Here is a 21,991-nt window from a genome sequence, read left to right on the forward strand (position 1 = left end):
ACGACATCATGTCAACAGCGAGTATGAGGAGAGACAGCTAGAGGTCCATCCTCTTCACTGCCGCTGGAAAGTGGGAACTCAAGATGAACTGACACAGGAAATAGTCCTGGCACTAAAGAGGTGCCCAGCCTGGTGATATGCTGTAGCTGTCTTCTCCTACAATTTAAGCTTTGACATGAGGACTGTCTTTAATATTGTAGACGTTGTCCTGGGCTCGTGGTCACGCAACATCTTTATTTAGTAAAGATCTGATCTTAGAAACACATAAAGCTACCAAGCTGCAGAGGGAGAGAGAGAGAGAGAGAGATGTTGAAGAAAACAATATGAGGCCACCTTTCAGGTCTAAGTACAACTTTCATTTATGAAATATACTCAAAACTCCAGAAGTCCCATTCACAAAAACCATAACAGTGAACACCACCACACAGGGCCCTGGTATTAGGTCAAAAAAGTTTGTTTAATAGGCATAAGTTTAATGAAGAATTACTTTTAAAACATCAGTTCATATTGGCATCCTTCAGAATATGCATGTAATAAAATACAAAAAATGGGATACTCAAAAAGATACGTATCTACCATCAAACTGAGTTACCTAAACAAGTTATGCATTTTGGGACTGGGATAAGAACTGGAATATTCATGTGTTTACAGCTTTGAACTGTGATGATTTAGAAAGGGTTAGGAGTGTCTGTTGACCTGAGATCTCTGGAACCAGATGCATGCCACAGCATTTGTGTACAGCACACACACACACATACACACACACATGCATGTACATGTGTGCACATGAATATACACACAAACACACATTACTATTCACAACAATAATATTTAAATCCTTTCTTGAAAGAAAAAAGGGTTTTGAAACCTGCGTACCATCTACATCCTCTAACATTAAGGATGGAGTAGAAAACCATGTGAGAAAGCAGTGCCTTTTCAAGGGAGCTGGTGGTCTATGACATAGTTTCAAAAAGACTACCTGTAAGGCACCCACTTAAATAGAACACAAGCACAAAAATGTTGGGCATTTGAGGTAATGAGGTCCATCCTGGGAGAGGGCTGTTGGTATCTGTGCATGGGCCATAACATCAACTGCATGTCTAGAACTCACAGAGGAGCCAATCAGAGAAGAAAACAGACTAACTCTACTTGGGGCTCACTCACACAGCCCACCACACTACCCTATCATTCCCATGGTGCTTGCCAGAAAGCACCTAAAAGGATCTATTAACTTATATGCCGATTTTTCAGTTTTTCAAAATGTATTTATTATTTTGTATGCATGTTTTGCTCAGATTATGTATGTACATAACATGAGTGTCTCTAGTTGTTTTTTAAGATTTATTTTAAGTTATGTATATATAGTTGTGTGTGTGTGTGTGTCTATGCACATGAATACAGGTACACACAGACATCTGCTATTCTTCTGGAGCTGGTGTTGTGAGCCCTACCTTATTGGTTCTAGGAACCAAGCTTGGTTGCTGTGCAAGAACATAGCCAATGAAGCAGGCATCTACCGTTTTCATTATCTTGTACTTCAATAGGCATTCAATTAAGAAACCATTAAGTAAAACTGAAAAAAGGAAATCAAGCCAACTCATTCAATGTAGCTTTCAAAAGCAAAATCTACCATTCAGCACGTTTTACAAGCTGGCAGTGTTGAGAGGCTCCTTCTGAATCAGTTCAGACAGAATGGTTGGGAAATCAGATTACTGACACATCACTGGAGGGATCACAACAAGAGAGGGGCTTGGGAAACTACAGTTTGGAATTCAAGTGAACAATGGATGCCAGGCATGATCTTTCTGCGTAGAAGATGAAGATGATGGAGGAGGAGGAGGAAGGTGAGGAGGAGGAGGAAGATGAGGAGGAGGAGAAGGAGGAGGAGGAGAAGAAGGAGGAGGAGGGGGGGGAGGAGGAGGAGGTGAGGAGAAGGGGAAGGGTGGGAGAGGGGAGACAACAGGAAAAGAGGGGAGAAGGGAGAGAAGGAGAGAGAGGAGGAGGGGAGAAAGTAAGAAATAAAACAATCAACAAGGCACAAAGTTCAAAATCTATTAACACAAATCATGCCAGCTTACCTTGGAGAGCCTGGCCTCTTTTTCATAAGGATGTAATCTAAATTTGGAAGAGAGGAGGCAGGAGTTGAAAAGAATATTGAATATGTCATTAAAAACATGCATGGTTCTTTCTTCTTCTAATCAAGGATATTGCTTTTGTTTTTAATTCAGTTGTTCCCTGGTAACTTTGGGAGGTTCCCCCCTGTACTGTACAGGAAGTATCCCTTCACTCAAGGCTTGGTGCATTCACCCACAGAGCATTCCTAGCTTGCTAGAAAGGCATTGGTAAACTGTCTTTTCCTAAAAGAAATGAAGAAGTCTAGATTTGTAAATTGGCTGCTGGAGAACAACTTAAACATGGACTTTCCAAGCAACCTGAGACACAAGGCCCTACTAAAGGTCCCTTCCATCAGGGACCCTCTAAAAGTTGTCACTAGTGACATTGTTCAGTTCTTGGCTCCTTCCTTAGTGTAACCGAGGAGGCATGTGCCACCACCTACTCCTCACCCTCTACCTCCTGTTACAGGCCTTCAGATCCACAGCAACCAATTTCTATCAGAAAAGAATAAGCAGCTTTGGACTAAGAAAGGAAATGGAGTTGTATCAATTTTTTTTGCAGTTTCTATTTCCCTTTATTAGACATTATCTTACTTTTATAGTTCAAGATACCCACAAGCTGTGACCCTTGTGCCTCAGCAACCTGGTTCCTGGAATTATAGGTCTTTGCAAACAGAACCAGCTTACCTAATCATCATGGATAACCAAGTTCTAAATATAAAAAGGAAATGTCTTGAAATCTGACAAGCATACACTGATTCCCCACTTTCTGCCCAGTCATGTGAAACAAGTCAGTAATGAATTCATGTGTGGAATCTTAAGACAGGAAACATGCATACAAAGAACAATAAGCAAACTGAGGAGTTTGTGTTTAGGAATGTATGTGTATATACATATACATACATGTATGTAACAGTTAATGTAAAAAGAAGCAATGATTTTTTAAAAATCCAAGAAGTGATATATAGGAGAATTTAGAATGAGAAAAGGGGAGAAGGAATTATACTTATAAGTATAATCTCAAAAAGTAAAAAATAATGTTAAAAAAAGGCTGTGGATAGACCCGACCCATTGATTAAGAGCACTTGTTGCTCTTCCAGAGATCTCCTGTTAGATACCTAACACCCACATAGTGGCTCACATCCAAGGTCACTGAGTTTTTCCAACGTGTTAGAAATCACCTCAGTGCTTAGTAGGTACTGACACATAGGCTGGAATTTAGAAAGGGCTATACAACATGTCTTGGGTTAGGAAACATGGATAATTTAAACCCATTAGCAAGTGAGTTACTTAAAGGCAGTCAGAGTGGCTGAGAATTCTTGTTCTAGTTTCTTGGTCTGGGAAATATACATGAAATGTACTGTCTTCTATCAAAGGGCTGAATAAGACAGAGGAAGTGCCATCTTTCATGAAGTGTGTAAGGACACCATTAAGCAAGAGTAGCTGTGGGCTCAGCATTTTCCAGCAGTTGGTATCTATGCCTGGATACCATTCTCCCTCGAAACTGTGCTGTTTATACTGTTTAGTCTCATAAGAATGCAAAACAAAGCTCTGAGCACTCAGAGGGAGGCACAGAATCAACCCTGTGATTTTTCAGTTAAAGGCCCTGTAGGACCTCTACTGGGTATGCTTGCTCAATGGATATAAAGTGGCATTGTACCCTCCTATAGAAATAAAACATTTTGCTTTGCAAACGGTTTTTTTTTTTGGATTTGTGATCATTTATCAAGGAGACCCCAGATCTATTCCAATCATTGGGAACCATCTGAAAATTACTTACTTGCGATAACTAATGTGCTCACGAGAACTAGAAGCAGGAAGAAAATGGAAAGTCCAATAGCAAGGCCTTTATTTCTGGTCGAATTGCTTCCTAGAGAGTAGCAGCAAATTGAAGAGGCATCAAGTGAGATGAACAAGCCAAGAAAACAAATAATATTAATAATTACATATGGTATGCTTAGCACTATTCTAAAAGCATAAGGCCATTTGGATTAATATGAACAGCTCCAATTTGCCTTAAGGTTCTCTGTTTTGTTTTTGTTGTTTTGGCTGGAAGGTGTACTGCCAGAGACCAAACCCAAGAACCTCAGTCCTTGCAAATGCTAAAAGGGATCATCTACTCCTAGTACAGATGCACTTTCCATTGCTCAGTGTAAAACAAATCTAGAAAAATTCTGTAGAATCAAACTTGTCTAAGATCTTCTTACCTCATGGTAATAAGGTAAAAGCATCGCCAGCGGGCTCTCCATAGAGCAGTCAGTGGGTGGAAACTTTAAGTAGGGTGACCATCTTTATCAGAACACTCTTTATATTCCATTGTGACTAGGTTTCTGATAGCCTTGACTCTGTCCTGCTGGTTTTAGACTTCTTGTCACTAATGATAAATGAAGTCTTCTATGGAGTGAAATTCTTTGTCATAAATTAGCCTATTCTCTTTTCCCTCTCAAATTTTGACCATAAAAAGAATCAGAAGTCCCTTCTCTCTTGTGCCTTTCTGTTACTCCCCCTCCCCACCTACCCTCTCTATCCCTCTCCTTCCACACCCACCCTCTGTGCCTCTCCCTTCCCACCCACCCTCTGTCTCTCCCACCCCATGTACCCTCTGTCTCTCCCACCCACCCATCACCTGTCTCCCCCCCACCCTCTTTGTCTTTTCCCCACCCCACTCACCTTCTGGCTCTCCCTTCCTCTCTCTTTTCTTCTCCCTTCACTGCTTTGTAAAATGTCATTTATTAAGCATCTCTAACAAACTGACCTATCTTAAATGTAAACTTCCGTTTAAAGTGTCAGACTATTTTCTTCTTTTAAATTTTATATTATGTGCTTATAGGTGTCTTTTGTTTTTTTGATACAATATCTTACTATGTGGTGCAGTCTATTCCAGTAGCCTCAAACTTGCCATCTTTTGTCTCAGCTTACTGAATCCTAAAATTAAGGGTTATACCATCCATTCACTATTCCCTAGCTTTTTCTTTTCTTCTTTTTAAACTTTTTTTTTTTTTGCTTGTTTGAGACAAAAGTCTCTGAACTAAGTTTTTAGGCAAAGTTTTTAGAGGTGACTTGCTTCCCTGAAGGTAGACACATGAATCTGGCTATTGACAGGGAGGGATGCGCTTACACTGTGAATACGCTAAGGAAGATTTGAAGATGTTGTTACAGACAAAAGCCTCAAGCAAAATGGAAGGAGCCATGAGGAAGGGGATGGATACTGTCCAACTCACATCACAGATAATATTACACTCTTCATGCAGTGAGGAGCATTCAATAACTTGTCAGTTGGAAGCTACATGTCTCATACTTATCATTTTCCCAGTCAGTGTTGACAACAACAACCAAAAAACAAACAAACAAACAAAACAAAACATAAGATCAAAACCAACCAAACAAAACAAAAAGGACCAAAACCAAACAAACAAAAAGTACAACTGTGGTTGTGTCCTGATCTGAATGTTTATGTCTCCATAATTTGCTTTGTTAATGTTTAATCCTCAATGAAGAAGAATGAGAACTGGAGGCAACTGGAAGGGCCTTAGTCAGAGAGATGACACCCATGAATGTGAGTAGATTCTGTATAAAAAGGGCTAGCAAATCTGGCTTGCTCCTCCCTTTACTTGAGAAAACCCTAAGTGTACCAGTGACAGGAGCCCTCATCAGACCGACACTCATGAGCCTCTACTTTGGTATTGGTATTCCCAGTCTTTAGAATTGTGAACACTACATTTTATTCAGTAATTTTTTTTAAAAGTCTACTCTAAGATATTTTCTTATCACAGCCCAAATGAACTAAGATGCATTGTGTTTACTGACTCCAGCATCACAGAAGCCTGCAGCACTAGGAACTCAATTCTACCTACAAATGCTGGGTCCCACCATCTGTATTCTCAGTCATACTGTCTTCTCATATGTAGATGTTAGGAGAAAGCTTGAGGGAGTTGTTTCTTTCCTTTTACCATGCAGGTTCCAGGAATCGAATTCAGGTCACTGGGCTCAGCAACAAGGACTCTTATCAGCTAAAACATCTCAATGCCCCCCAAGTCTCCCTGCCCCACCTTTTTGTAAAGGCCAAATGGTTCCTTCAAAAAAGCAAGTATTCAAGAGTAAATGTGCACCTCAACCAGTTTGAAAATCACTGCAGACAACACAGGAATGGTTCCTGTGGCTGGGCTGCAATAAAACTATTGACATCCATGACTCTGTCACATGACCTGATCTGGCCCTAGCTATCAGTGTTGAACTGGCCTAAAGTGTAGCCAGGGGCTTGGGCACAATCCAAAACCTGCCCTGAAAAGTCTAAATCTCTGAAGTGAAGGAAAATGGAAGCCTGCAGAAAGTCTAGTCAGAAGATCACTGTGAGAACAACGTCCAGGAAAGATGGTAGATGAAAGAGCAGAGTGGTTGATGGGAGTCCTGAGACAGCAGGAGAGGCAGGTGAGTGTGCTTCAACTGTGAGAAAATGTAGACTTGGTTGTTAGGATGAGGCAGAGTGTCTCTTATGGACCCACTGACAAGCCCGACAGAGGGCTTTTAAACACTGACCTGTGAAAGAACTTCTATGCTTTATTAAAACCTACTGTTAATAATTTCATGTAAGCAGACATGGTGACATAGACTGTTAATCCCTTCACTCACAGAGCAGATACAGATCTACATATAGACATCCAGACCAGCCAGACTATACAGTGGGACTGTGTGTGTGTGTGTGTGTGTGTGTGCTTGTGTAAAATAAAAAATAAATAGCAAAGCATAGGGCTAAACAGTTACAAAATAATGATCTGAATTTTAAAAGACAGGTTATTATCGGCTTCTGTAATCAGTGTAAGGCATTATAGTAAAGGAGACTAGGAAGTAGCATATGAAGACAGTGCATATACATGATTCAAAGTTTAATTAAAAGCAGAAAGAAAATCAGGATGCCCATACTCCCAAATAAACAAAAACAAAACAAAAGACAAACAAACAAACAAAGTTGTTTTTATCTCAGAATTAGGACTTTCGTGAACTTTTCACTAGTAACCACTGAATAGGGATTTGAAGAGAAACACTTTCCCGTGTGGATATTTTTATGTGTAAAAGGTTAATCTTGTGACATAATGTGAGGACTATTTCAAAGCCCAAGGCAGGCAGACAGGGAGTAGAACTCTCCACCGACACCTGTGGCCTGGTCTCAGAAGGTCAGCTGACCACAGTTGAAGGCAGCGCATCTGCACAGCAGCACCTGCATTGCCTGCTTTTCAGGGTAGAGCAGTCACAGTCTTACAGTGTTGAGAACAGGGATTTAATGTTGCAAGACATTAACTCAGAGACAGAGCATACTCTTTAATTCAAGTCTCTTCAGTTTAAGTAACGCTCTCCACTGTTTCAGTTTGGAAAAGTGAATGTAATTTCATGGGCCAGCAAAACTGTCCCATATACAATTAGGACATGGATGCTGGCTTAGCTCATGGTCTTACATATTAGGGATAATTTTAGCTTCATTCAAGCACATAGAAGGTATTTGTGCCTCCAAAGAGCATCAAGTATGGGTGTGGTGGGACTTTCATGTATTCTCAGCACTAGAAAGTTAGAGGCAGGATAACCAGGAGGACATGGCCATCAGAAGATAGCCTGAGCTACATGAGATTATGTCATTAAAAATAATAAAAAGCAAATGTTTAACCACAAGTGAATTTATAAGGACCTTTGTTTCCTTGTGATGGGTAAAGAACAAATTGTTACCAAACAGAGGACTCGGTTCGCACGCAAGAAATAAGCAAAGAAAGAAGTTAAGCTTACCTGGTTGAACCTGCAGTGAGGTGGTCAGTGTCTGCACACCATCCCATCCCTTCAGTTCCACTCGACAGCAGTAGAGGCCGCTGTCGCTCTCATAGGCATCCTCGATTGTCAAGGACGCATTTCCGTGAAGAAGCTGCGAGTTTATCTGGTAGCGGCTGCTTGTCTGATAGTTGACTCGGTTTCCATCAGTCCAGACAAGTGTTTGTCCACATGAATCAGAAGCACATTCGCCTCGGCCCCAGCACACGAATGAGAGTACACGAGACTCAGGATAAGAACATGGCAGCGTCACAGGGTCACCCCCCATTCCATATACTTCCGGGAATGAGCCTGAAGCAGCTGCGGTGAAGAAGGAGAAATAGAACGGGCTCACAACAGTTTCCAGAGGTTTTATTTTTACTTTTGCATTTCTTTCCCGTTTTCTTCCCTTTTGCTTCAGTTGAGAATTAGCTTTGGAGCGTTACACATGAGAGGCATGTGCTCTGCCATCATGTTCCAGCCCGTCCTTCTGTGCATTCCTTTTTCCTTTGTAGAGTCTCGATAGTCTAATATTTCACTATAAACATTATTATGTTTGCAGATTCATCTTTGGTATGATTATGTAATGGATATGCTTTGGATAAACAACACTGTACTGTATGATATCCACCCTGTTCCTCTCTCTCTCTTTCTCTCTCTCTCTCTCTCTCTCTCTCTCTCTCTCTCTCTGCCCCCTCACTCCCACCCCCACCCCCATTGTTGTTTATCTTTCTTTCTTTTTCCTTTTAAAGACAGAGCTCACTCTGTAGCCCTGGGTGGCCTAGAACCCACTATATAAACTAGACTAGCGTAGAACTCAGAAAGATCCTCCTGCATCTCCCTCCCGTGTGCTGGGGTTAAAGGCACCGCCATGCCTGACCCGTAGGTTTGTTTCTTAATCAGGGTTTTGCTCTACTACTAGTACTATCCTCCTGCCTCAGATGTCTGAGAGATGGAATTACAAGTATGCACCTCTAAGATCAGGTCTAATTTAACTTTTTAAAGTTATTTATTCTACTCTGTTAGGTCAGATTATGACTAAGTTATGTCCCCCTTCCCTATCCTCCCTGGAAACATTCATGTACAGTCATACTCTTTGCTGTCTTTCAAATGCATGGCCTCTTTAACTCATTAATGGCTGCTACATATATATTTGTGTATGTATGCATTCTGAAATACATAAATACAACCTGCTCCATCTGCTCCATACAGATGTATGTGTGTTCAGGTCTGACAATTTGATGTCGGATTACCTACTGGTGAGCTCTTTTTTGGGCTAGTACTGCTCTTAGCTAACTGGGATAGGGAGATGCAAACTGCACTTCAGGTTTAAATTTTAAACTTGCTGTCATAGGGGCTGTGCTTTGATGGGTACTTGCAAGTCTAGAACTTGGGAAGTGGAGGAAGGAAAGTTAAGGGTTCAAAGTCAGCCTTGGGAAACTAGTGAATTCAAGACCAGTTCAGGAGACTCTGTCCCAAACCACCCCATCCCTCCCTTTGATGCTAGTCACTAATTCCTTACCCCCTCTTGATATTAAGATCAAGGTTTCTATTTACAGCATTGTGGCTTCAAAGCAGGTTAGTAACTTCAGTGTCAGTTTTCAGAAAGGGTTTTATAACACCACTGGGAGGAGTAAGGTTTTAGGACAGTCCTCAAAAAAAAGAAAAATCCAAACAGGGATCCCTTCTTGTAAGTGAATGACATTCCAGACACAGAGTAAGAACCAGTTACACAAGAAGGTCCCAGGATCAGACTATTCAGTCCAGAACTAAACTATGCAACTTCTAAAACTAAAACAAAAATTTAAATGTGAATTTTCTCGGATGGTGGAAGAAACCCTCTACTGTCTATTGCTTCTAAGTTGTCTTTAGAGGAACTCGGAGGGCTGAGTATGTAGCTCAATGAAGCAGTGCTTGCCTAGACTATGCTAGCTCCTGAGATGGATCCCTGGTCCAGGAAATACCAACCAACCACTATGTGAATGTATATTTCATACTGGGTCACACATTATTTGATGGTTACCTAATAGCTTTTCAGAATCACAGATATAATGCATCATAGTATAATAAACTTACAGAGACATGTGATAAGAAACAACTTCATCCCATACGCCTACACAGTCACCCCTTACTTTTCTATCACATGTACATACATGTACTCGCGCCTTACTAGTCTATCACATGAATGCTCATGGATTCGCCTCTCATACACTCTTGTGGTTTTACGTTTTGGCCATCGATTTTGGAATACATAGTAGTAAATACTTTCTTCAGAGCTCCCGTTCTGCCCTGGTTCTCATCTCTCTATGCAACTCATAGTTAACAAATCCCAGGGAGTGCATCATGTCTATATCACGTGCAACCTCCACAGCAGCTCCAGTTCACCCCCTTGCTTACCTGGGAGAAGGAGTATGAATGCTGAAATGAAGACCTGAGGGAGCACCATGGCATTGACCTGGAGGAAAATAAGACAATACCCTCATCGGCTGAGGCACTCAGCACATGGTATCTGGTCATGTCTTAATTCTCAGAAGGCAACTTATCTTCATTCTCCAATGATGGGAATCACATGGGCCTGTTCTACTGGGCCAAGAAAATCCACATTCAAAGGTTTCTTCCAGGGCTTGGTAATATCCCAGAGGTAGAGGGCCATTTGCCATTGACAGGAAAAGCTATCCTCCAAAACAGCCTTTTCTTTCTCAGTCCTTCCCTCATATAACCATCAATGTCACTCCTGGTCTTGGCACAAATAAAGCACCAGACAGACAGAAAACTGAAGGTAGGCATTAGAGTATCTTCCCTTGGTAGAACCCTAAGCAAAGCCCAGCCTTCTGATGGCAAAGCTGCACTTGCCCTCTGGTGGCCACAGTGCTCAGTGGCCACAATGGTTCATCACTAAGCCTCATCTAAGTTCATCACCAGGAAGAGGGACTGAGTGAGGATGTGAAGTGTCTCTCATACTGACACACATGGTTAGTGGGGCCTTGTTATTCAGAGGGATGTCTAGGGACACCTAGAGAGACACTGGGTGCAGACCTTCCATTCCCAGAGTCCCTCCACACCTAGATTTCCTCCTCAGTCAAATAGCACTCATATTTGCTCAGTTTTTTGAGACTCTGCTGTGAAGGAGACGCTGAACTACTTACTCACAGGCACCTAATCCTCACAGAACTCCTCCTAGACCGGCTGCTTTTAAGTCTGTTTAAGAGAAAGTACATGTCATCAGATTACAACTTCTAGGTTTCAATTTTTGCTTCTTAATTCCTAAACCATAAAATATGAGTAAGTCTGCCTAAGAATCTTATTAACTCCACTTCTGATCAGAAAATTCCATGACATCCTCTCAGAGAGGAAGGAATGAGTCCTTTTCTAGTCTCAGGAGGCTGGTAACAGCTGTCATGAGGCTACTTTTGATGAGCTCAGCATCAAGCCTGATACCCAACACTGTTCACACTAACAGCCTCTGTACTTGGAAGAGATCAGAGCCCTAATGCTGCCAACTGTTAACGAAACACTGAGAATTTTTTTTTGCATGAGAAAGTTTAAAAATTATTTCTTAATTAATAGACAAACTTTAGAAATCTAAAGCCCACATGAATATCAGGCAGGGTGGTACGTATCTTTAATCCCACCAGTTGGGAGACAGAGGCAGGCAGATTTCTGTGAGTTCAAAGCTAGCCTGTCTACAAAGCAAGTCCAGGATAGCCAGGGCTCTGTTACACACAGAAACCTTGTCTCAAAACAAAACAAAACAAAAAAAACAAAAAAACCAACTAAACTAACAAAAACAAAACAAAACTACTTGATAACACATAGCACCAACCATTCTGTCCCTTTCAGGCTTTACTGAGGACAGGGCAGGCACACAGCCTGTCACTGCTTCAGATACACTGCCAGCTTCTTGATTTGTTATCACTGAACCTTCTTGACTCATTATCACTGAACCATCCATCCCATAGCTGTCCTATGGTTCCACTCTACACTACGTACACATCACTTCGTACAAATATGATTTAATCTGCACAGCACAAAAGTCAGTGAATAAGGCTGCAGTTGTGCCTGTGCCCTCACCTCCTTGGCCCCATTTCCATATTGTTATATAATATTACATACTACCTACAGATACAGACCTAAAGCATAGGACTTCGTCTAAGAGTACCAGACTCTTTTCTATACGTTTCTTATTTCTCATGTTAAGTTTGCCCAAGAAGGCTTGAATAGCTTATCTATGAAATTCTATTATTCCACTTAAATGAGGATCTACCTTCCAAGAATCCAAAGAACTCTACTGGATATTAAGTTGCCCTAATGTCTAAGACTCATCATTGTCCTAATGTTCCACATAGAATCTCACATCATGCCAAATGGGAAGCCATATGGTACAGATCCTCCAAGGAGTACTATTCCGATTGCTCCTCTCCAGCACAAGCCCGCAAAAAGATGGTACTTACCAGTTAGTAAAGAGCCACAGTTTCTTGTTAGTCTCTCCTTCTAGTCCTCAGCTGCTGATGGACTCTTCCAGGACTGCTGATGGATAAAGACTCATCTCTCCCAGAATTCCATCCTTATCTCCTGGCCACACCTTCACTTGAGTTGTTCAAAAATTGAGTCCCTCCAGTTCTTCAATCCACCCACTAGATAGCATCTGCTCACTGATATAAACAGACTACAGAAGACCGTAAGTAAGTGGTAGCATCGTTAGTGTGCCTTGGGCTTTTTTCCAAGCTGTGGGTGAAAATCTTCACTTGAGGTGTGACTCTAGGCCTGGGGACCACACTGGCTTCTGAGATGGCTTGGAGAGTAAAGGGACTTTGACACCTGGACCAACCCTCTCTATTTACAGTAGAATAAAGTGCAGTCCAGGAAAGAAATTACGTTTAGAAACCAGGAGTTCCTGGAGCAAGAGCAGAAGGGACACTTGGCTCTTGTCATACTTCCTGGATGCCGTCAACTAGCATCTTTCTAATCAGTGTTTGCTAGCAGCCCAAACTCAGAATAGAGGAGTTGAGAGAAATAAATCTGGCTCACAGCCTCTGCTTCCAAAAGTTTTAGGAGAACCTGAGGTAGAGTGCACACCTTTAATCCCACATTTATCCTGCTGAAGAGCAGAAAGAAGCAGATCTCTGTGTTGTACAGCACCATGGTCAGTGAGAGAGTTCCAGGCTGGCCAAGGCTGCATGGTAATAGGAAATCTTTTAAATACCTGAAGCCAAGCTTCTCCAAACCCTGATGTACCATTTCAGTTATTACTCAATTGTCCACAGAGGCTCCCAGAGTCTGAGTGTTGTGTATGACAGAAAACAATGTGAGTACTTTCCCAACTGGCAACTAGAGGGGGCGCTATGCTGTTCAAGTAAGAAGGGTTCCAGAAGGAAAAGTGAGTTTGGAGGGTGTCCTCAACCCCACAATCCAAATAAACCAACCAACTAACTAACCTTGTGTACTGTCTAAAAATACTGAGGACAGAGGTTTGAGGTAAGGCTTCTACTGGATCCTTGTCATCCCATTGAGTGTGTTTTGTTTTGTTTTGTTTTGTTTTGTTTTGTTTTGTTTTGTTTTGTTTTGTTTTGTTTTGAGACTGAGTTTGTCTGTGTAGCCCTGGCTATTCTGAAACTCTCTGTGTAGATCAGGCTGGTCTCAGACTCGGAGACCCTCCTGCTTCTGTCCCTTGTTCTGGGATTAAAGACTTGCACCACCACAGCCCAGGTCATCTCATTGAATATGAAGATGCTGTCTCCACATCTATTTAGGGAGAAGATAGAGGAGTCTAGAAGATTTAATAGCATTAGGCTTTACCCAGTGGAGTTAAGATAATCATCTCAGTTTTGACTTGGGATGTTGTTATTGTTATTGTTTGAGTATCCTGCTTCATTTTGAGACAGGATCTCAGTCTGTAATGCAGGCTGACCTTAAACTCTTTTGTAGTGGAGCAGCCTTTAAACTTCTGGTTCTCCTCTCTGCATTTGTGCTGGGTTCAAGGATGTATGCCATGATGTGTGGGTTCCTCTGTGCTGAGGATCCAACCCAGGACTTCATGTATGCCTGCCAAGTACTCTGAAAGAGAGCTGTATCCCCTTATGATCACCTTATAAAAAACCGTCTATGTACAAATTAAGATGTCCCAGCATCCCTGGGCAATGAACTGCCACTCCAGGAGCTCCTGTGCAAAGTGTATATTGTATTTTGCAAGTCACTATTCTGAGAATGAGTAGTCACACAATATTCACTCAGCTTATTAACAATGTGTACTTATTAAGAATAACAACATTCTTCTGTAACTGTGACTTCAAATAATTTCAATAAATGTAAGTGAAAATATCACATAATAACTTGCTCCCAAGAACCCATTTTTTTTTTTTGCAAAACATCTTTACCCAGTAGTACCATATTTACATACATCTGTCTGTGGGATAGAAATGTGTGTGAGTGGGTGAAAGCCCCCAGACTCTTCAAAGTAAAGAAACTTTCTGATAAAGGAACAGGAAGAAAGAAAAGGACTATTAATTTGAAGCTCTAATTTTTTAAAAGTAATTTTCCTTTTAAAGTTTTTTTTTAATTTTTTATTGGTTATTTTATTTATTTACATTTCAAATATTATCTCCCTTCCCAGTTTCCCCTCCACAAACCCTCTATCCCATTCCCTCCTCCACCCTACTTCTATGAGGGAGCTCCCCCACCCACTCTCCCACTCCTGCCTCACTGCCCTAGTATTCCACTATAATGGGGCACCGAATCTCCACAGGACCAACAAAAGGCCTCCCCTTCCATTGATGTCAAGTAAGGCAATCCTTTGTTTCATAAGCAGCTGGAGCCATGGATCCCTCCATGTGTACTCTTTGGTTGGTGATTTAGTCCCTGAGAGCTCTGGGGGGTCTGGTTGGTTGATGTTGTTGTTCTTCCTATGAGTTTGCAAACCCCTTCAGTTCCTTCAGTCCTTCCCCTAACTCCTCCATTCAGGTTCCCCTTCTCAGTCCAATAGTAGGCTGCAAACATCTGCATCTGTATCGGTAAGGCTCTGGCAGAGCCTCTTAGGAGACACCCATATCAGGCTCCTGTCAGCAAGCACTTCTTGGCATCTGCAACAGTGTCTGTATTTGGTGTCTGCAGTTGTGATGGATCCCCAGGTGGGGCAGTCTCTGGGTGGCCTTTCCTTCAGTCTCTACTCCACTCTTTGTACCTGCATTTCCTTTAGACAGGAGCAATTCTGGGTTAATATATTTGAGATGGGTGGGTGGCCCCCTACCCTAACCAGGGGCCATGCCTAACCTCTGGATAAGATCTCTACAAGCTCTCTCTCCCTTTTATTGGGTATTTCAGTGAATGTCATTCCCACTGGGTCCTGGGAGCCTCTTGCGTTCCTGGCATCTGGGACTTTCTAATGGCTATCCCCAGTTCCCCATCCCCCACTCTCAGTGCTACACACCTCTGTTCAATTTCCTGGCATATCTATCTATATCTATATCATCTATCTCTATCTTTATCTCTATCTCTAGCTATACCTATACCTATATCCATATCCATACACATACACACACACACACACTCACACACACATATATATACATACATACATACATACATACATACATACATACATACATACATATCTCACACAGACAGCAAAAGAGGGCCATGGATCTTCTGGAACTGAAGATCCATGGTGTGCGCTGCTGTGTGGGTGCTGAGAACCCAACCTAGGTCCTCTGGAAGGGCAAGAAGTACCCTAACCACAGAGCCATCTCTCTGGCCTTGAACCTTATATTTATGTATCATTTGAGTATTTGAGAAGACTCAGAGTTATACTAACATATGTTAAATGTAGAGTTTACTTTTGTATTATTTTCATTTCTGTGTGGATATGCAAGTGTGTGTTTGTGCTGATGTGTATCACACACATGCAGGCCAGAGGAAGAGATCTGGTGTTCTCTTCTAATTCTTGGTCTATTCTTTTGAGTTAGGACCTCTCCCTGAACCTGGAGCTCATTTTTTTTTCTCAGAAAACTAGAAGCTCTAAAGCTACAGCAATTCCCCTACATCCTCCCCTTGTTTCAGGTCTGGATTCAGGTTTTCTTGTGTGATGTCTTCTAGGTGAGCGCTGGCTGGGAAGCTCAGTCTGGCCTTCATTATTGAGCGGCAGCTATGTATAAATGTTGATCAATCTCTCAAGCCCTAGCACCCTTTTCTTTTAAATATGGGTTAGTAGATAAATAAAATTGCTTATATAGTTCTCATTGTATTAGCACTGAAGAGTGCCAATATAGAAGTACAAAGCCAATGCACAGATGACTCCTAGGGAGAACGGGAGTGATGAATGGGAAGGAGAATGAGGAAATCCCACCCTTAAACTTGAACACCACTTGCTTTAGTGTTTGCTTGGATGGTTTCATGTATAGTCACTTTGAGATGAGGTTTCATGTAACTCAGGACACTCAAGTCCCTCTGTAGCTGAGGCCAGTCTTAAGAGTCCGTTAGCTCTAGTTCTGCAGCACAGGGTTTCATGTGTGTCTTTTGTACTATATGTTTTATATTTATTTGTTAATATTTCAGTATAGATTAATATAAGCATTACATGTTATTTTTTTACTTAGTTGATTTATTTATGTATGCTACTGACCAGTGTTCCCAGCCTGATGTTTTGGTTCTTTTTTTTTTTTTTTTTTTTTGAGACAGGGTCTAGCTTTGCACACCATGCTGACATCAAATTGCCAACCTTCCTTCCCAGAACTGGAATTTCACTCACCTACAACCACACTGAACTAAACATTCAAATGCCAGGAGCCAATTCCAGATTCCCAGGAAGGACCATGGATAGCTTCACAGTGACGCCAGTTTCTTTGGTTTGATAAAGGTTCCACAGTCTGAACACTGCTGGCATGACAGGAAACTGGAGGGCATGGGATTCTACTGCAGATTCAAGTAAGTTCAGAAGGAAAAGGTTGAATAGCAAATAAGTTCTGGAGAAAAAGTTGAACAACAAAATAATCAAACAAGGTCTATATCTTCCCAGGCTATTAAAGAACAAATAGCTTCAGGCTGGCTGCCCAGCCCAGAGTGTCCTTGTGACACCTTGACTGGAAAGAAGCAACAAGAACAGTGTGAAATGTCAGATTTCATAGCCTTTCCCAGAAATCTAGGATGACGAGGCTGCTATATATGCTGCAGGGATTTTTAGCCTGAGGAGAGTGGTTGATGTCACTGTTGGAAGGAACAGTGGAAACTGCAGAGACTTTCTCTGAGGCCTGGAGCAGACAGGCCTTAAAGTCCCTCGCCATGAGCACTGGAGCCTTCCTGCTGCCACAGCTCAGTCAGCCCCAGGTCCAGAGAGTTTGGCTAAGCTCTATAATGAACTTTAGCATAAGGAAAGTGTTCTAGCCCAGCAGGAGGTGATGATGTAGAAATCTATTACAGGACCAACACGTGGAAACAATCTTCACAGAGCTGCCCGGTTATTTTTACCTTTTTACAGAAGACTTTTGTGTGCAAGTTCAATGCACAGCTGAGCAGTAATGACATGAGTATGCCACAGATGGTAGGAGGGAGAAGAGGGATGATCATAGCAATGCGGTTTGTAACAACACATATTTGACAACACTCTAAGTGTCTGCCAGTGGGAAAGTAGGCAAATAAACGTGATGTGTCCACGATATAAGACATGAGCTGAATTAATCCTCCTAATATAGAATGTTGGAAGTCACAGTGCTACTGGGAAAGGCAAGGCACAGATTCAAGCACACAGTAGACTTCTCTGTGTGCACACAATGGCAGGGAACAGCCACATGTGAGAATTTATTAATGTTTGGGCTCACAGTTGGCAGAATGGAATGGAAAGAGTTTGAAAAGGGAGTCATGATTTCAACATGTTTTATATGCCCTGACTGCTTTCCTATTTAGATGTGTACACATCAATGCATTGAAAGGAATTTGTGTTAAGCATCTAAAAAGTACCCTGAGTACTTTGAAATGTACACACTTCTTATTTGTCAATTATTTTTGTTGTTGTTGACTTTGTTGAGGTGGTTCAGTCACCTTTTCCTTGGCTAATGAACAGACAAGTAGCTAATATCCAAGATCAATGGGCCATTGTCATGGGCAACTATGCCCATTTTCCTGAACGTCAACTTCCATTAGCCTGTCGCTTCATGTCCACAGACATAATACACAGTTCTCCCCAAGGTTCTGTATATGAAGGACCAGGACCCCAATATGTGGGAGCTGACAGCCATGCCACAGACTCAGCCTCCAACAAACTAAGCTAGAAGCCCTGCAATTAACTCAACCTAACCTCAAACTATTATTCCTGGTAATCCACCTGCCTCAGCCTTCTGTATCCTAGGTCTGCAGGTCTGATCCAACATACCTTACTTGTTTGTTTGGGAGACAGTGTTTCATTGTTCATGACCTGCAACTTGCTTATGTAGCTCCTCTGGCTTTAACTTTTCCTGCTCCTGTTTCCACCTCCCTCCTGACCTCCAGGACAGACAGGCATCAGGGGAGGTAACAATGTAACTGGAGAGCTAAGGCTGTGCCTACACAAAGCTGGCCTTTGATTTTCCTTACCATGTACTCATGTTTTCAGGTCTTTCCTTTAACCATATCCTGCTGATGCTACTACTAAGCTTCAGTAGAGACCTGGACCTTTTCAGTTGGAGAAGAATTATTTCACAGAGGGCAAGAAAGAGATGCAAGGATGGTCATAGTGATGCTATTGGTAATAGCATGATTGGAAGCAACTTAAATGTCCAACAATGGAGAAACAGGTAACTATATTTGATATATCCAAAATACAAGCAGTGAGCCTAATCGAACAACCTCATGTATACTGCTGGTTTTCACAATGCTATAGAGAAAATCAAAGCAAACATATGTGCAAGCATTGCCAGGGAATAGCAGTCTGTGGACATTCTTTAACGTCTGGGCTCTAGGAGGATGAGCAGGGGAATGGAAAAAGTTGAGAGTTTGTATATAACTTTCATGTGGTTTGAATGTGTTATCATATAGATGTGTGGTATTGCAAAGAAATCTATTTTAAATTTCAATATAACACATGAGAAGTTTCAAATATGCAAGCTATTTGGTTTTATGTTTTTATAGGGAAGTTTATTCATTGGGGGAGGGGCAGAAGAAGAGTGAAAAAAAGAGGAGATGAGAGATAGTGAATTAGGTGACGTTTTTATTGCTAAGGAATAGACAGTTTCCATTTAATTGAGTGTATATTCCATCAGCCCAGGTTTTTACCTTCAAAGAACCTTAAGAACTGTTCATAATTCTCTGCAACAGCTGTGATCTGAAAAGTGGAGGTCAAGAACATACAGCACACACAACATAACACAACACAACACATGAGAACTGAGAGACATGCAAGTTGTTATGTTTCACTTCAGTCCAATGGGGACACACATTTTATGAAATGAGTGTAGATTGCCTATGGTGTCCTTAAATTCAGTGTAGTTCTGACATCCACTCCTTAGCACATGGAGTGCAGGCTTAAGTCCTCATTTCTGACCTGTTCATTTGTTTTTTGAGGGATGGTTTCATCATTCAGGTGTTGTGCAAGGCTTTGCAAGATGAACACAAAAGCAGCTTTAGAACTTGTGGAATGCGGCCCACCCATTCTCACAAACACTGTGGGTGTGCCTCAGAGAGGCAGGGCCCAGAGGACTGCATGTCCTGAGGGCTTCATGCTTCCATGGAGCATCGCTCTGCTTGTTGCCTTTGCAGTCACCTTCTCCCTCCTAACCTATGTGTTGTATGAAAGCTAAGGGGCTCCAGCCCCTCACTGGGCAGGATCATTGGCCCTCACAATAATAGTGATCAATCTTTTTCAAGTATTGGTGCTGGAGAGGAGTAGTGATTCAACCACCACTCTGAGAAAGAACTTAAAGATGTAGATGGTTAGCAACAACCGCCACCCTTACAAAGAATTTGGAGATGCAGATTGTACATGCAGTTAGGTTAAGATGTTTTTGCTAGTGGCTTTGATGTCCAAAATCTTGAGGAACATTTGAAGTTCTGAAAGGCACACTCTTAATAGTTGAGCTAGGGATATTTTTGAGGCCAGGGAACAAGAACAACGGCAGCCAGACTAGTACTAGCTGACATTCCATTCTTGCTAAAGCTGGGTTGCTGATCAAGGTGATGATTAATTTTTATGCCCATTTTTGCCCTTTATTTATTATATCATATCCTGATATGATTTAATAAAACACTGCTTACGAGTAGATATGCACCCTGAGGATGTAAAATAGAAATGATTGGTTTTTATATAAAACTTTAGATTTATAATTCTTTTAAGATTTTTTATTAGGTTACTTTTTACAATAAATAATAAAATAATTGATCCTTTCTTAGTAACCACAAATTGCAGCCTGCCTGTAAGAGAAACTGTCTCATAAAACTACTTTGCTTGCTGATATGTTAGTAATTTATAACAAGTTACTTAATTAAAAATGTATGTGGGTTCTTGAAAATAATTTTTTTTACCTATATCACATAATGTTAATTTATGTGAGGGTATTGAAAACATGCTTTTCTATGTATACTCATTGTGATTGATCACTTAATGAAAAACAATATAATCACATTGTGATTTTTGTACTGCTTGAAAGATTTTGCTGGGATGTATAAACTGTGGGGAGGAAAAAAACAAAGTAGTTGGGTATTTGCTCCGAGTACCCAATCACCCAATGAGTGAATGTATGTGCATATGTTTGTATGTATGTATGTATGTATGTATATATGTATGTATGTATGTATTTATGTGTATATATATGTATGTATGTGTAAGGTTGTTGGAACTTGCTTGTTGGAGTCTTGATTCAACCATCAAGTGTGTGTATGTGTGTGTGTGTGTGTGTGTACATAATTCTTTTTCTCACCGACCTCAAAGAGTTTCTTGCTGGCCTCAGGGAGTACTTTCCTGACCCAATCAAAATGAGTTCTGTTCCCTCAGAAAACAATATGCTCAATGATTAATCACCCACTCTATGCCACACCTCAGTTTACCATGTAATGTTAAGACTAGTCTTTGAGGCTGGGTTGCCCACTCCTTGCTGTAGAAATGGGCAAGTTCATGAAACCCGGGAAGGTGGTGCTGGTTGCCTGGCTGGACGATACTCCGGATGCAAAGCCGTCATCGTGAAGAACATTGATGACGGCACCTCAGACCGGCCTTACAGCCATGCCTTGGTGGCTGGGATTGACCACTATCCCTGAAAAGTGACAGCCGCCATGGGCAAGAAGAAAATCGCCAAGCAATCCAAGATCAAGTCCTTTGTGAAAGTTTATAACTACAACCACCTCATGCCAACCAGTTACTCTGTTGATATCCCCTTGGACAAGACTGTTGTCAACAAGGATGTGTTCAGGGACCCAGCTTTGAAACACAAGGCCAGGTGGGAGGCCAAGGTCAAGTTTGAGGAACGATACAAGACAGGAAAGAACAAATGGTTTTTCCAGAAGCTTCGCTTTTAGGTTTATTTTTGTTTTTGTCATTAAAAATTAAAAAAAAAAAAAGACTGGTCTTTGATACCTAGACTAGCCTGAAACTTGCTATATCAGTCAATCTGAACTCCGGTTTAAGAATTTCCTGCTAAGCTCCAGGATTACAGGGCTGTACAGTCTTTATGGGTATTTCAACTTGGTTCTCTACTGCTTCTCAAGCCACATAATCATTGGCACAGTCAGCCTGCCTCTTTTTTTTATGTTTTTTATTATTATTTTAAATCAAATCGTAATTTTTACTTATTCACACAGGGGTTATAAACACAAAAAGGCAGGACGTAGGGAAGGGGATGACACTGGAGCATGGGTGTTCAGGGGGAGGATATCTTTCAGAACAGGGTATCTGCTGGGTGAAGATTCAGGGGACAGGTCACTATGACTCTGCCTGTGATTCACTTGTCCTTATTTAAGTTGGTATTATCCACCAAGGCTACCTATTTACAAGGTCTATGACTACTCAGGCTGGTAAATTTCCACAAAGGCTGCCTGTTTACAATAGCTTATAGCCATCTGTTTCAATGTTTTTCCACAGAGACCCAAGACTTGGTGTTAGTATACATGTATGACAGGCCTATTGCTGATTTTAG

The 21,991-nt window shown here is 41.4% G+C and overlaps 1 protein-coding gene and 1 pseudogene across 1 annotated transcript; one reads left to right on the plus strand and one right to left on the minus strand.

The window, feature by feature from the left end:
- Positions 1-220: 220 nt before the first annotated feature.
- LOC114629581 (hepatitis A virus cellular receptor 1 homolog) lies at positions 221-10,350 on the minus strand. The gene is made up of 5 exons (XM_028777620.1): positions 10,302-10,350; positions 7,887-8,225; positions 3,895-3,984; positions 2,079-2,115; positions 221-278 (listed from the first exon to the last, which is right to left on the minus strand). Exons 1-5 carry the CDS (start codon positions 10,348-10,350, stop codon positions 221-223), a joined length of 573 nt encoding a protein of 190 aa, XP_028633453.1.
- An 8,749-nt stretch (positions 10,351-19,099) lies between these two features.
- LOC114629659 lies at positions 19,100-21,416 on the plus strand (annotated as a pseudogene).
- The last annotated feature ends 575 nt before the right edge of the window (positions 21,417-21,991 follow it).

Source organism: Grammomys surdaster, unplaced genomic scaffold (genome assembly GCF_004785775.1).
Source record: "Grammomys surdaster isolate TR1022 unplaced genomic scaffold, NIH_TR_1.0 313, whole genome shotgun sequence".
Taxonomy (NCBI): domain Eukaryota; kingdom Metazoa; phylum Chordata; class Mammalia; order Rodentia; family Muridae; genus Grammomys; species Grammomys surdaster.

Coding starts and splice junctions, on each gene's coding strand:
- LOC114629581 (XM_028777620.1), bottom strand. CDS start 10,350: ATGGTGCTCCCTCAGGTCTTCATTTCAGCATTCATACTCCTTCTCCCA. Junction 8,226..10,301: donor ATTCATACTCCTTCTCCCAG/GTAAGCAAGGGG, acceptor TCTTCACCGCAG/CTGCTTCAGGCTCATTCCCG. Junction 2,116..3,894: donor GAGCACATTAGTTATCGCAA/GTAAGTAATTTT, acceptor TTCCAAATTTAG/ATTACATCCTTATGAAAAAG.